Genomic DNA, 14,724 nt, shown 5'->3' with positions numbered 1-14,724 from the left:
CTTCTATGCAAGTTTTTATGCATACAGGCACTAAAAATAAAACTCGTGAAAGCATGATACCTACTGATTCCTATGTGCAATAAACAAAATTATAAAACCTGCAATAAACACTAATTGTAATTCTTAAAATAAATTACTAACCTGTAATAGTCCTCAGAAGCATTTAGCTGAGTCCTTGGTTCGTTAGCTATAGACCATATTACCACAGATGGTCTATTTTTGTCTCTTTTGTAAAGCTCAGTCCAAGACCTTTTATGGTTTTCCAAAAGCTCATCTGAGAAATTTCTGAAAAAAAGCGTGACATAAAAATTAATTATTAATTAACATTACAACTCGTTGCTTTTAATATTTATTTAATTTTCATTAAAACTTCCATGAAAATTATCACATTTATTACTAAACTCTCAAAGCTGAAATGATGTTTTAAAACTCTTCTCAAACAGAATTTAAAGATCAATAAAATTTGATATTTGAGCTTATTCTAATGACTTTCAAGAATAGTCTGCCGAGGTGGCATTAGTATGATAACGAAGTTCAAATAAAGTTATTTGTCAAAGTTCGGCCGGTGTTCAAATCCTCCTTTATAAGCAGAATTTCAGCGGATTTAGGAATCCCGAACGAGTTGGAAAATAAATTGGTTCGTCGAAAAACTTGTCATTTTATAGGGAAGTAATATAAAGAATTTTCTTTATATTATCAGGCTATTGTGCTTTTTATATAAAGTTTAAAAATATGTTTATTTACTAAGATAATTTAAATAAATCCAGATTCTCTGAAAAAGACCATAAATAACATATGAACAATTCTTCTTATTCTTCCTAAGCCATCGCTTGTCCACTCTTGAACATAGGCCTCTCCAATTTCTTTCCATGTCTTTCTGTCTTGTGCTTTATGTAAAAGGGAATATATATATAAAAGAGGAGAAGTAAGAATTTAGAAACATGTTTCGCTGTAGAATATTGCAGTTTCAATCTCCACTATATGTTTCTAAATAGTTACCCTTTTTCTAACACATTTACGTCAGATTCTCTATTTTTCAATTCAATTTGTATGTGTAACAAATTCTCTAAAGAATAAGTTGCAAGAGAGAGAAGAGAACGTCTCAAACAAGATATTAAAAGATAATCATAAGCCTTTACTAAGACCATTACATCAGCCTTGGAAAAAGAAACCTTTCTTAATATATTTGACAAAGCTACTAGCAGAAAATAGTGTCACCGAGGAAGAACAACAAAATACATAAAAAGTATGACGAAGCGGTCTAAGATGTACAATTAGGTTTTAGAAATGGTCTTGGAACAAGGGATGCTTGCTTTAGAATGCAAGTTCTAGTTCAGAGATGCTTAGATGTAAATAGACTAGTATAATTGTGTTTTATTGTTTAATACCTACTCTTAATCTAGTTTGCCCGAAGCAATGCCTGAAAACGAAGAAGAAATTTACATAAATGGTTTAGCAACAGATAATATCCATTTTGCTTATAATACAGTAATATTAAGTTACTCTTCTGAGGACCTGCAATGGTTAGACAATAACAATGCCAATGAATTAACAATAGGTTTAAAGAAGATTAAATTTATGATAGTGAACTAGCAAAATATTGATATATTACAAGTATCAGTAAGCCAAAAATATTAGAAAGAAATACTCACTATGAATACCCTAGATCTTACTTAAACTGTAAATGAATCATTGAAGAGGATATAAAAAAATTAAGCTATACTCAGAGTTTCTGATAGTTATAAAAAATAACCTAACTTTTCTTTAAGAAACGAGAAATTAGGTCAATTTGCTGGAAGAACTTAAGTATTAGTTAAAAAACCCAGAATATGAATATGAGTTAACTGAGAAATGACCTGAAGTACTAGGAAAAAACGAAGTAGTACTAAAAATCTTTGTTAAATATGAGAAACAACCTCAATTAGCTAGATAAAATGAGTCAAACTCAACCCCTGTAAAAAGTCCAAAAATCTCATCCATTATTCTCTAAGAGACCAACATACAAAATTGACGAAAAACAAAGAAAAACACAAAGTCACGGTCTCACAACATGTAATAAAACGGGCTACACGTGTTTCGCTCTAGTTAGAGCATCATTAGGCCTTTAGAAGCCATCCACACACTTCACAGTACATAAATAAACCGTATATTTATTTTTATCCCCATCTCTTCTGCTGTCTTCTACGCTTCTTTTGGTTTGCCTCGTATTTACCTTGTTAGACTTGATGTCCATCTATCTATCCGACTTCTTATATGCTCTGCCCATTGCCATATAAGTTTAGCTATTCTTTCCACTACATCTGTCATCTTTGTTATTCCTTATGCCCAACATCGCTCTTTCCATAGCTCTTTGACAACCTCTAAGTTTTTCAGTAGTTCATTCTGTGATAGTCATGGTTTCCGGCCCGTAACTTGCAACTGATCAGATGCAGCTATAATGCAGCCCATGTTACTGCAATTCTTTTTTGGCTTTTGGCTGTCTGATTTTTCTTTCCTATTTTAATCTTATATCCCAGATCTATGTACTCGCTAACTTTTTATATTTTCTTGTTGTCAATAAACACTTCAATTTCGGCAATACTTATTACTTTATTTGTTCGTAGTTTATTTTCAGTCCGATTTGACGCGATACATTCTTTAGTTGTTGGAAGATAGTTTAAAGCTGATCTACATCGCTAGTAATAAGTTCAATATCATCAACAAAACGGAGATGGTTGATGTCATTCCCGTCGATATTAATTTTAAAATTTTCTTGAAGTAGCCTTTTAAAGATGTACTCCAAGGCCAAGGTAAACCATTTGGGAGACAAAGTATCTCATTGTCTTACCCCCTTTTTGTGTTTTGAATTTATCTGTTGTAGCTCATATATATTCTAATGGTTATAGATTGGAAAATCTCTTCTAAATATTCTTCCAGGGCCCTAAAATTAATTTATTAAGAAGATTTATCTATACAAGTTGTTCTGCATTCTGCTACTAAAGAAGTCCAACAGCTGGAAAACTGCTTTTTGAATTAGCTACTTTTCGAATACGAAAATTATTGCACCAGTTCCATATTCAACCTCAATCAGCTACGTGTCATACGGTCCGGATGAAAACAGAGTGATATATAATCATAGTGATAAAATTGTGTAATCCCTAAGTGATAACACAATTTTTCGAGAATATTCATTTATATGATTACAGAATACCATTTATATCCTTGCAATTGATCAGCAACTAACCTGAACTATGACAGCAATCTTTAAATGACCTTCCATCAGTTTATAATTCTAGTTTAATTATTGGAATAGAACGTCAATCAACCTCAAGGGTCTAAGAGGTTGATTTACTGTTTCTTGATCTAATGAAAATTTTTGAATGAAATTTGATAATTATAAAAATAAATAATTAACAGCATTCTAAAAAGGCAATGATTTGAAAAAAGCGTATCTGCACAAAATGTTACAGAAGGAAGGAGAAAAAGTAAATAAAACCCAAAAAAAATGTAAAACATGAGCCACCTGACAATTGAGTCAAATGATATTACGATAAATCAAACGACCCAAAGGCTAAAGAGGTTTTAGAAATTTATCTATATACACTACATGCAATCTCTTAAGATTTTACTTACTCTGTGTTAACTGCTGGTACTTCGTCAATAATCATAATTCCAAGCTGATCAGCCAAATCCATAATTTCATCAGCATATGGATAGTGAGAAGTCCTGTAACAATTAGCGCCAATCCATTTGATTAGGTTATGATCACGTATTATCAGAGGTAAATCAAGCCCTTTGCCTCGAATATCTGAGTCTTCGTGCCGACCAAAACCTAATTAAATATAATTATTTATGATTTAATATGTCTAGTTTACAATGACAATGATAGGACCTCTGATATAAATATTTTTTCTATTAATAGTGAAGCTGGTATTGTCATATTTCAGTTCCCTTATTCCAAATGGTTGCTTATAGTGATCAATTAGAACATCATTTTCTTTAATCAGTATCTAAAATTGTTAAAAATGGTTGTTTCCCATTGAGACTAAATTGAATTGTTTTTGTTTTTTACCTCTAAATTATAAAGGTAACCTGGTTCATCATGCATAAGATATGGCCACCAAAGATTCGCGTTTTCAATAATGACCAGATCTGATGATTGTTGAGATGAACCTACTATTTGTCCTTTTTTATCTAAAATGTTAACTTGGATGTTTGTGTTTGCAGTAGATCCTGATATAGCTACGTCATAGGAGACCAGCCCTAAAAAATCCAAATTTAACAAATTTAAAAGCTTACATTTATTTTTATTATTACCAGTTGTTCCATTTACTTGGGTTTTAATATCAATATCATCAACAAAAGCATCGCTTGTCGTATAAAGATATACTGGACGGTCAATTCCTGCATAGTTAAAAAAGTCGAAAGTGTAGGTCTGCTTTAGTCTTCCGCTAAATCACACATAATAATTTATTATTTTTAATTTATTAGTATAGTATAAAATACCTCGAAAGTGTCTCAACTGATCCTTGTGGTATTGAAATATTCGTTAATATATTATTTACTTCCACAATAATGGTATTTTCATCACCAAAGTTTAAATAGGAAGAAATTTCAGAAGCAAAAGGTAAATGACCAATATAATGGGTTACTGCTATATTGTCATTAATTTCCTGAAAAAGAAGTTTTCATTAATTATTTTTTCGGCTGTACAGAGCAGTTCAATTAAAACGGCAAATCGTATCCATTTAAGTTATGTCTACTTTTTAGGTGTTAAATGGAGATTGCAGTTGCTTTAAATTCAAATATTTCTATTACAGTTCAACCAATTGCATGTTTAGTTAATTTACATCAAGCACCTTCATATTACAATTAAGAAGTACAAATATGAAAATTTAATGTAATATATAAAAATCTGTTCAATTACATGACCACGTATGGGATAATTTTTATTTTTTCCTGCATTAATAAAGTTATCGAGATATCCATATATAACGCCAAATTTGTAGCCCCAGGAGGTATAGCTGAAACTACAGAAATACTGATACTACATTTTCATGTGCATGTGTCGGTAAGGGAAACTTTTAAATTTAAACTTTCCTTTAAATGTATAGGGAATCATTTTAAAAATAAATTTTAGATGAGTTTTTTTTCTTTTACAGTGTGATAGATACGCAAAAAAAGTTAAATGGGGAAAGTTTTTATAATTCAAGTTGTAACCAACTCCTTCAATTGTAATTACACATATCTACACTTTTTCTTAACAATGTTATTGACTTAATAATATTTTATTGATTTTTTTGCTTTGGTAAAGTTTTTATTAATGAGGTCAAGATTTCTTTCTTTATGGCTAACTAAATATTCTTACAGTATTGACTCTGTCTTATTAATTGTCAATAGCTTGGAGTCAAAAAAGGGATAATTTTTTTTTTAATTTTTGATATTTTACATATCTTGGTAGCCTGAACAAGTTTCTACATGAGCACAAAGATTAAATATGAGGGTTTTGAGGTAAACCTTTTCAAATTTTAGACACGACTCATAATAACAACATTAAGCAGACTAACCTCCCTGATCTTGGGAACATCGAGTGAAAATGCATACCCCTACCAAACCGTCTAAATGTGAAAAATAGTTTTTATCTAAACAAGGTCAATAAAGCTTTTTTTACCGATTTCATTAACATAAAACACTAAATAGCTATATCCCTTCGTTTAGAAGATATTTGTGAAAAACATTTGGCCTTCGAGCCGAATTTGGGACTTAAGTCTATATAGATATCTTGGAAACTACTGGAGTTAATTGCATGGATTTAAAGATCATTTTGATCACATATATTTCTCTATTCAATTAGAGAATCTATTTATCTAATCATATATTAAAACAGACATTATGACAACATCAGATATTAAAACAAGTAAGTACAGGTTTAGCTGTTGCTTTTGTGAGATAATATCTGAGGCAGCGTTTGGTACCCATCAATAGGGGATTTGAGGTAAATAGGTAAGAAAATTATGTAAGCAGACAAGTTATTCAATTCTCATTAGCATGCAGAACCTTAGACTCCTTTAGTGAATGCATATGCCAATGGCACTTGCAATCTGAAAAGTACCAACTCTGTTCATAAAAAGGATGTCATTTAATCATAAGTTGGATTCTCGATATTCATGCTCCAAATTATCAATGATGCTACTATTTCACAAAATAGATTAAGCATGATGCTGTTAGTATGAGAACGTGCTTTTAAAATAATGACATAATTGTATACAGAGGGTATGATGATGCTGATGCATTATTCTTGTGATATATTACTTGGAAAAGGCCAGTGCTACTTAGTGAACACGAACATCAGTTCAGTATCCAAGGTGTCAACGAGCGACATTTTACAAAATTTAATTGGATAGTAGAAATCAGAAATAGGCATATTCGATCAAAATTTAATACAGGAGATTTTCAACAGATAGCTAGAGCAATCATAATTAGCTATTGTTTACTTATTTGGATAAAGGCAGTCAAGATTCCTTTGAATGCGTCATAAGTATTTGATTGTTATTTACAAGTATGTGATCATTAGTATTTGACGTAAAGGGGTAAAAAAAATTGGCAGCTAAGTTGCTCAATTCACATTCTTATCCAAAACGTTAAGACTTTTAAAGTGATTAGAATTGTGAATAGCACTTATAAAATAGTAGCTATATTTGACATGCATAACGTCAATTGATGAAAAGTTGGAGTGTCAATATTCATAGTCCATATTCAAGAGATCAATGATGCTGCTATTTTACAAAACTTAATTTGAGCATAATGCTGACAGTATGAAAAAGTTGTTTGAAAATAATGACATGATTATATACGGAGTGTATTATGATGTCTATCCATTGCTAAATAATATATAACTTGAAAAATGCCACTGCTACTTAATCAAAATAAACTTTAGCTTCGCACTGAAGATGCGAATAAGTGGATATCTTGGTGGTTCCTACTATCCACGTTAGTTTTGTCATATTTAAAAATTTCCTTTGAAGCAGTGGATCAAAACAGCCTACCTCCGCTAGAATTTACAAGAGTTACAGCTTTTTCAAGAAACATCAGCTTTGATGGAGAAAATCAATAAATCGTTGACGAAAATGAGAACCAAGAGGCTATTGCTGCAAGACTAGTTCTTGGACTATTAAGATATATACTCGTAGTATCTAGATATGCGGCTACGAAGAATAAAGAAAAAATACATTATTCATCCTGTAATGATTTCTGAAGGTTTATCTCGAAACCGTTAATTTTCGAGTTTCGTTCAATGTTCTTTACATTAAATTAAAAGTGAAATATCCTTAGAAAACTGAAAAAATCCAATCTAATTTTCATATTAAATAACAAGGTTGATGATGACTGTTAGATGCCAAAACGTTAAAAAGCAGCGTGAGTATTTTCTGAGAGTTAATTGAGAAAAAAAAGAAATTACTTGGTATTCTTAAAGACACATCAATTAACTTTTTTATCACTTTATATCTATTTTATAAATATTTACTAAAACAGCAAAACTCGATGATCAGTTAAAATCCCAAGATTGTTATTGATTTATTTTCAAGTGGAAATATAAATAAGAGTAATGGCAAACATTGTAAATATTCTTAAAATTTATCAGTTTAAAGGCAGATAAATTAAAGTACCAAGATATAAGGGTATTTACCTTTAATTAAAATAAACAGTCATAAAACCTTTAAAAAATAGTGCAATATAAAGCTTAATTAAAATATTTTTTTTAATTGTAAAAATTCAGTTTTAAAGTTTTGTTTTACTTACCACGCTCGCATTATAACAAACAGATCCAAACCGTATCCAAACTTTTTTATTTTTCCAGGAACTTGGCACAAAGAAAGTGCGTTTGTACCAAACAGCACCAACATGATCCCTTACGTTAAGTTTTGTGGAAATGTCATTATAACTGGAGGGTACTGGCATAAGATTCACTTCTAAATCATCAGCCTATAATTAAAAAAATAAATTAAAAAAAACACGTTATTTTTTAAATATCAATTAAATCACTAGAGCTTTGTCATAATATTTGTACTAACCTCTTCTATGTTGCTAACAAGACTAGCATTCATAGTAAAGTGCCATAATCCATCCAGGCTTATTATTTCTCTGGTTTTGGATGGTTTTACTTGTAACACTCCTCCGTAAGCAAATCCTGCTAAAAAGCAGGATATGAGAATAATCCCTTCAGATCCTTTCATGTTCTAACCTAAAAATGAGAAACAACTACGTGTAATTTCATATTTTTTTTAATAAATTTGGTTAGGGAGTCGCTGTATTTTATACAGATGCTGTATTTTAAACAATTTGTAGTTTTTTTACTTCCATAGGTGATAAGAGTATTTAATATGGAGTTAATTTACTCTCGATTTATTAATATAAAACTTACTCAATATTCTTGGTAATGTTAAGTCATAACTTTAATTGAAATCTATTTTTTACTAAATGTAATTTTTACTTCTTAACCTAAAATTTAAAAAAAACTATTTTGACTTAAGCCTTTATCAATATTCAATTACAAATTAAGAGAATTCGAGAATTACTAATCATATATGAGGATCGTGTAAGGTTACTACTAGTAATAAAGGACTTGGACTATAAATAAGGAAACTTGATTGTTGAAATCAAATTTAAAAAAAAAGGAAACAAACGATAATTTATTAACGAGCAAAAAAATTGATATTAACAAACTTCGTTCAAAAAAATTACAAAAAAGAAAATCAATAATTAAAAGGCGACGCCGACGCACTAGAAAAGGGAAAAAGCATTATTATTAAAGTCCATTTACATTAATTTATATTAACAAAAAATATCTTTACAAGAAAGAGTGCCTGGAAAGAAGTTAAATAAGAAACGGATAATTGAGATTTTTTTTTAAATGGAGTAAATAAATGAAAATTTTCACAACAAACAGAAGTGGCTGAAGAACTTTTTCCAATACATATGGTTTATTGATAGGAAAAATGATGTTCACTAAAAAAATATTAAGGAAATGTTAAGAAAAATGTTATTAAACAGCTTAGATTAAGGAAACTAGTAATCTTCTTAAAGGTTTTAATCATCCAATGTATAAATTATACTTAATATTCTAAATATTTTATTTTTCTAACATATTTTTTCCAAAAATATATCTAAAAATATTATTAATTCACCATTATATATGATACCTCAAAGAAAAATGGCTTTATAAAATTAGAAGTTGATTTTTTCCACTTTTCTCCTATTTCATTTCTCTATTATTAACTGAATTTTCTGGAAATTCCATCCTTGTGAAGAGTGATACCTTTGCATAAACAAAATTACTCAATCGATCTCTCTCTTAACAACCATATCAAAAGTACTGAAATGTACTGGAGCATATGGTCTCCAATAAAAGTCAAGCATAACATCAACGATAACTGACTTACTGATAAATATCTATAGCAGAATTAATAAGGGTTCGAGTTGTGTTTTAGTATCAGTGGATCATACTTATTTTGGTGCTTGAGCAATATGGAAGAACAGCTATGACTCTTACTACTTGGTTCAAGAAATACCTGTGACACTACCAAGACACTAAACAAAGTCACAAAAAACTACGTGAACCAAAGAGATCAATAGCTCATATATCATAAACTATCACTCAATATGAATAGAATCTCATTTATAGTAATCTTAAATACTGCATAGAATAGTTAGGTTCTGTGAATTAGGTGTTTTATTTGCTACTTCTTTAATCAACCTAGAGTCTGTATTTACAGAAATCCTCGATATTAAGGCACTAAATTCTTCAAGTTGATGTATTCGTTCAGAACAGCCTATTTCTCCTATCTCAATTGCTTAAATTGACCTGTTTGCCGTCTATTTTTGTTTTTGCTCTCATTTAAAATTTTTAGATTGGGTACCATTTTTTTTACTCATAGAATTTTGGTTATTATTTGGGTTTTGTTTAAATACTTGTTTTTTTTTGGTATAGTATACCCAATTACGTAGAAGAAAACATATATTTATTACCATTTTGCGTAATACCTTAGAATAATCGTTGTGATTATATGGAAATTGTATTTTCTGTTCAACCAGCAACAAAGGGAGAAGTACGTTTGTATAATCTTACTTTTTGATCTACAGACTGAAGTAAAGAAACTATATTACTTATCCTAATCACACAAGTTCGGATAAAGGGAATTAACTTCTTAAGAATTGTCCTATCAGAAGAAGTAATTTAGCACTTGCCCTACAAAGTCTTTAGGAGTTTTCTTTAAGGCCAGAAGGCTAGCACTCAATTAGGGCCTCTTGTCTAGGGTCACTGACAAAGACTGACAAGACTGGACCGAAATCGTGTTGCCTTCCTGGTCAATAGAAAACTTTTCAGATAAAATAACAAAAGATTAACAAGCCTTACTCTAAATACCAAACCATACAAGTTACACCTGAATCAAGTACACATGCCTATCACTGACGGGAACGACCAAGAGATTGAAGATTTATATAACATCGTAAAAATTACTATAGGCATTTTCAAGCCTAAAGATATTGTGATTGTAATGGGGGATTTTAACTCAATGGTAGAAAAAGCAATATCGGACGACCATCTACGAAACATACTGGGTCACTGTGGCCTGGGAGAGTGAAGTGAACGAGGCAACAAGGACTGGAAATTAATAATTCACGGACTATATTAATAAGTATTGAATGTGTTAATAACAGTAGCCCTGACGTTACAAATGTCGCCGGTTATCAATTGGTCAATCATTTTAATTATCTTATCCTTTTTTCGGGTTACATAATTTTAATTATTGTTTAGGTCTGATGATGCTCTAGTCGAGCAAAACATGTAACCTTTGTTATTTTATTAAATGTATTTGTGATGCTGTAGATTTCGTGTTTTTTACCTTTTATAAAAGTGTATGACCAGCATCTTTGGGATAATGGATGAGTTTTTCGAGTTATCTTAGATCTGTCGTCACCAATACCAGTGATAAAACTAAAAGCTGTAGGCGTATCGCCATGGCACGAAACTCAACAGCGAAACTCACTCATATCTGGAAGGATACTTCCATCATAATGTTAACACCAAACTCTATTAAGGGCTTAAACGAACTGTCATTTCCCCTGTAGCGACCTATGTGGTGCTATAGAAAAATTTTAATTTATTTCCATGGACAGCACACCACACCAATGAGTCAATTCTGAGATCATTCTAAATCAAAACCATACTATCCTCTTATGTCATTCAGCAATATTTAAAATACTTTATACACATTGCCAGGACATCAGGGGCAATAGAGTAGCTGATCATGGAACAGTAAATGTACGAGAAACAAGAAGACGTTCACCGTTTGGGTGGACCGAATGAGAAATCTGATAAAAGAGATCCGGCAAGATGCAATACACCATGCCCAATATAGAGAATCCTTGAAGCATGCGATTGATAATTTTACATAATGTGACTACGATACATGATGCCTCAGAGAGGTTTATAGACGACCAAAGAATCAGAATAATAAATTTATCTTTTTATACATTTTCCAATTCTATGAACATTGTAAAAGTAGCACCGTTGTATAAAGAGTGTTACTCTGGACTTAGACCTGCAAAAAACTTTTTTACTTAATTGCATACCTATGCAAAATGGCAGAAAAATAGCTATAGATCTTACTGGTTTAAAGGACTAACTGAGTAGTAGAAGACAGAGTACTCTGCAATAATGCTTTTAGTGCAGTGAGAAATATATGCGGTATTAATGCGGTTATACTAAAAGGAAGATCACTATGATTCAATATGAATAAATGCATTTATAGGGTAACCTTAAATATAGAAGCACACAAAGAGTTGGAACTTAGTTTTGGTAGATTTAAATTGAAAAAGGAAAAACTCTCTTGGTATGCTTGGAAATATATAAATATGTCTTAATGTAAACTAATTTATACTTGTCCGTCTAAACCAATATATGAAAAAATGCAAGTCAAAAAAAAATCTTCATTTACTTATGGTCTTGCCGAATAAAGCTACGAAATACATCTTTCCGTTGATGCATCTTTTTTCAACCCAGAGTTCATTGTCAATTTTTTTTTCCTTCTGGTAAGACAAGAACTCGCCGACACGTGTTTCTGCTTGTTGTTCTTCACGTGTTTCTTCAGGACCAGAAACCTGTATACCTAAAGATGATATGTATTATCTTTACTTCTTTTACTTTCTGAATCACAAAGTAAAGATTTATCAGGATATTTCCTAAGTCAGCCTTTTTATCATTTAACATTCCGTGTTAACTTCGTTTTTTTTTAAGCTAAGTTCTTTTCCCAAATTTTTCTTACACCTTAGATGAAATGACGAAAAATAATTTTTTTCTATATTCTTAAAAAATAGCTACCAAGCCAATGAAAGACCAAATACACCTGATCTTCCATTAAGTGAATCTTGTGACAAAATTAGACATTATAGATTAAAGAAAAAGATATAAAGATGAATTTCTCTTAGGTATAACTAATTATAGATTGGCAATAGATGAGGGTAAATATTGTTTAATGCACTTTTTGGATAGAAGGATGGCTAAAAATATGGAACAAATAGCACCACAAAATAGGAAGAAAAAAGAAAAATTATTAGTGATTTGCAAAGAAGACTTTAATATCTAAAAAAAAACATTAATTTAAGTTTAATTCTTCTAAAGCAATAGATGTAGCAATCCCAGGAGAAAACGACATATAATGCCTGTGAGTAACTATTAAAATAGAATTCACTTTATATACTTTGCCAAAAAAGAATAAATCATAATAAAATTTTGGATAGTTTATTTATGTGTTATTAAATTATTAGAATTCCATCAATGCAGTGCCTTAGGGATAAAGTAATTAAGATTACTACTGAGAGTCACTTTCTGTTGCTACGTATTCTACTACAATTAATAGATTATATTTCACAAATAAAAATAAATGTTTTTTAAACCATACCACTGTAAGCCATTTTAGCCAAGTTACAGCTCTATTTATCGTTAGATAAATAGCCAATTGATTATTATTGTTATATTTACAGTGTGAAATAACATTACAATATTCGATACAAAATATCAATTTATGTGGGAATTATAAATTGATATGTTGCCTAGTTTGTTTATTTATTATTTTAGAAAATACTGGTGTAGAGCTTTGGTCGTATGTTTCCTAAACGCGGCGAGAAACTATTTGAAAAATTGCTATTAAATATTAATAATTATATTGCATTTAAATGAATACATACCGCTATACTGTTTAAAATAACATTAATATTAAGTGCAAACCCACCGAACGACAGTCACTTCACAACTTAACAAAACCACTTCTAACAGAATTATTTATAATTATTAGAGCTCGCATCATTCATCAAAACATACAAGATAAACGGCCAATCAATTAGCATTTTTATCTTTAGAGTGTAACGTTAGAATAAATGATAAAAAAAATATAAATATATAAATTGGATTATGTACTTATTCTTTTAATTAAAAGTTTGATTTTTTATTTATTTCAAAACGTGTTAAAATTAAATATAATGATAACGTACAACTGCCCACCCACGATTATTATTTTAAGCTTTAACCAGGATATTTGTTATATTATCTTTAGTAATTTTAAATTTGTACAAAAAAATATACATTTTATTTCTTATTAATTCAAGAATTTTTTATAACTGAATAAGTGCATAAGATTTAAAATTACCTAAAAATGTCTCAGTAATAGGTTATGATGATGTCACAGTAGCCGAATCATGATACGGTAAGAGCAATAAGGCTTTAGGATTCTACGAGTGTGTTTATTTAATATGTCTATCACTTTGGACATCATAAATAATTATAAGATAAATGAAGTTTGAATAATATTGGTTTAGTCATATGTAAAGAACAAGTTCAATGTATAGTATATAAAATTTCTATTCTGGTTTTAATGTTGAGCTGGATTTGGTACTGGAAGAGTCTAGCTGAGTGCTTGAAGACAATGGAGGGCAAAGCTGGGCAACACTTTTTGTCAAACAAATATTCGTATTCTAACTATAATAGTCATTAGAAGAAGTATTTTTTTTTAAAGAAGATAACATGACCTTTTTAATTATGTTCTTTGTATAAATGCTGGTTGATTGTTGGTTCATTAACATAATTTTCCACGTTCTTAATTTCAATTTTTAAGGGTGATATTATACTGTTTTTTGATAGTTTTCCCTTTCAATATGCTAATGATATCTCTTATCTGGAAAACCTGGCTTACAATTACGACTGGAAAAGAAAATATAAATAAGAATATCTCAATCCTTCAATAATAAACGCACATATATCAACATCCTCAAAACTATAGCGCCTTAAGCTATCAAATAATCTTGTCTTGCAATATATCATAATGCTTTCTTTAAGATTCTAGATTAGGGCATATAGTCCCCCATAAGGGACTCTCTAAAATATGGCAACACTGCTTGTCGACTTGCAGGAATAGACATTAAAATATTGTTTTTATTTACTTCGGTAGTCTGTTAACGAACTTTGAATGAGCTAGTCGTACTCCAGTGCCATATTGTATTAGGAAAACAGCATGGACCCTAGTTTATACACAACAGCACGTGGCGGGTAAGTATTGTTCTATTTTTGAGTAATATTTTAAAACTTAACGCCATAATTTGGTTAAAATCAAAAACAAGGCATTTAATTTTGTATATGTCTTTATCTTATAATAAAATTTTAACTTTTGAGAGACGTCATGCATTTAAGCC

General features: G+C 30.3%; 1 protein-coding gene across 2 annotated transcripts in view; it reads right to left on the bottom strand.

Moving 5' to 3' along the window:
- Nucleotides 1–13,392, bottom strand: part of LOC126741183 (beta-glucuronidase-like) — a 29,456-nt gene extending 16,064 nt beyond the window's left edge. Inside the window, exons 1-9 of one of the 2 annotated variants that reach the window (XM_050447535.1) lie at nt 13,228–13,392; nt 8,052–8,221; nt 7,780–7,962; nt 4,486–4,652; nt 4,297–4,430; nt 4,052–4,242; nt 3,872–3,989; nt 3,613–3,811; nt 142–285 (exon numbers count right to left, since the gene is read on the bottom strand). In XM_050447535.1, the coding sequence (XP_050303492.1) occupies nt 142–285; nt 3,613–3,811; nt 3,872–3,989; nt 4,052–4,242; nt 4,297–4,430; nt 4,486–4,652; nt 7,780–7,962; nt 8,052–8,213 (1,298 nt within the window). In that variant the 5' untranslated portion in view covers nt 8,214–8,221; nt 13,228–13,392. The remainder of the gene's footprint in view (nt 1–141; nt 286–3,612; nt 3,812–3,871; nt 3,990–4,051; nt 4,243–4,296; nt 4,431–4,485; nt 4,653–7,779; nt 7,963–8,051; nt 8,222–13,227) is intronic. The other variant, XM_050447533.1, reaches the window with a different exon arrangement.
- Between the last annotated feature and the right edge of the window lie 1,332 nt (nt 13,393–14,724).

Source organism: Anthonomus grandis, chromosome 10 (assembly GCF_022605725.1).
Source record: "Anthonomus grandis grandis chromosome 10, icAntGran1.3, whole genome shotgun sequence".
Taxonomy (NCBI): Eukaryota; Metazoa; Arthropoda; class Insecta; order Coleoptera; family Curculionidae; genus Anthonomus; species Anthonomus grandis.
Note: the sequence above shows the minus strand (reverse complement) of the source record. Positions and strands in the feature narration are given on the sequence as shown.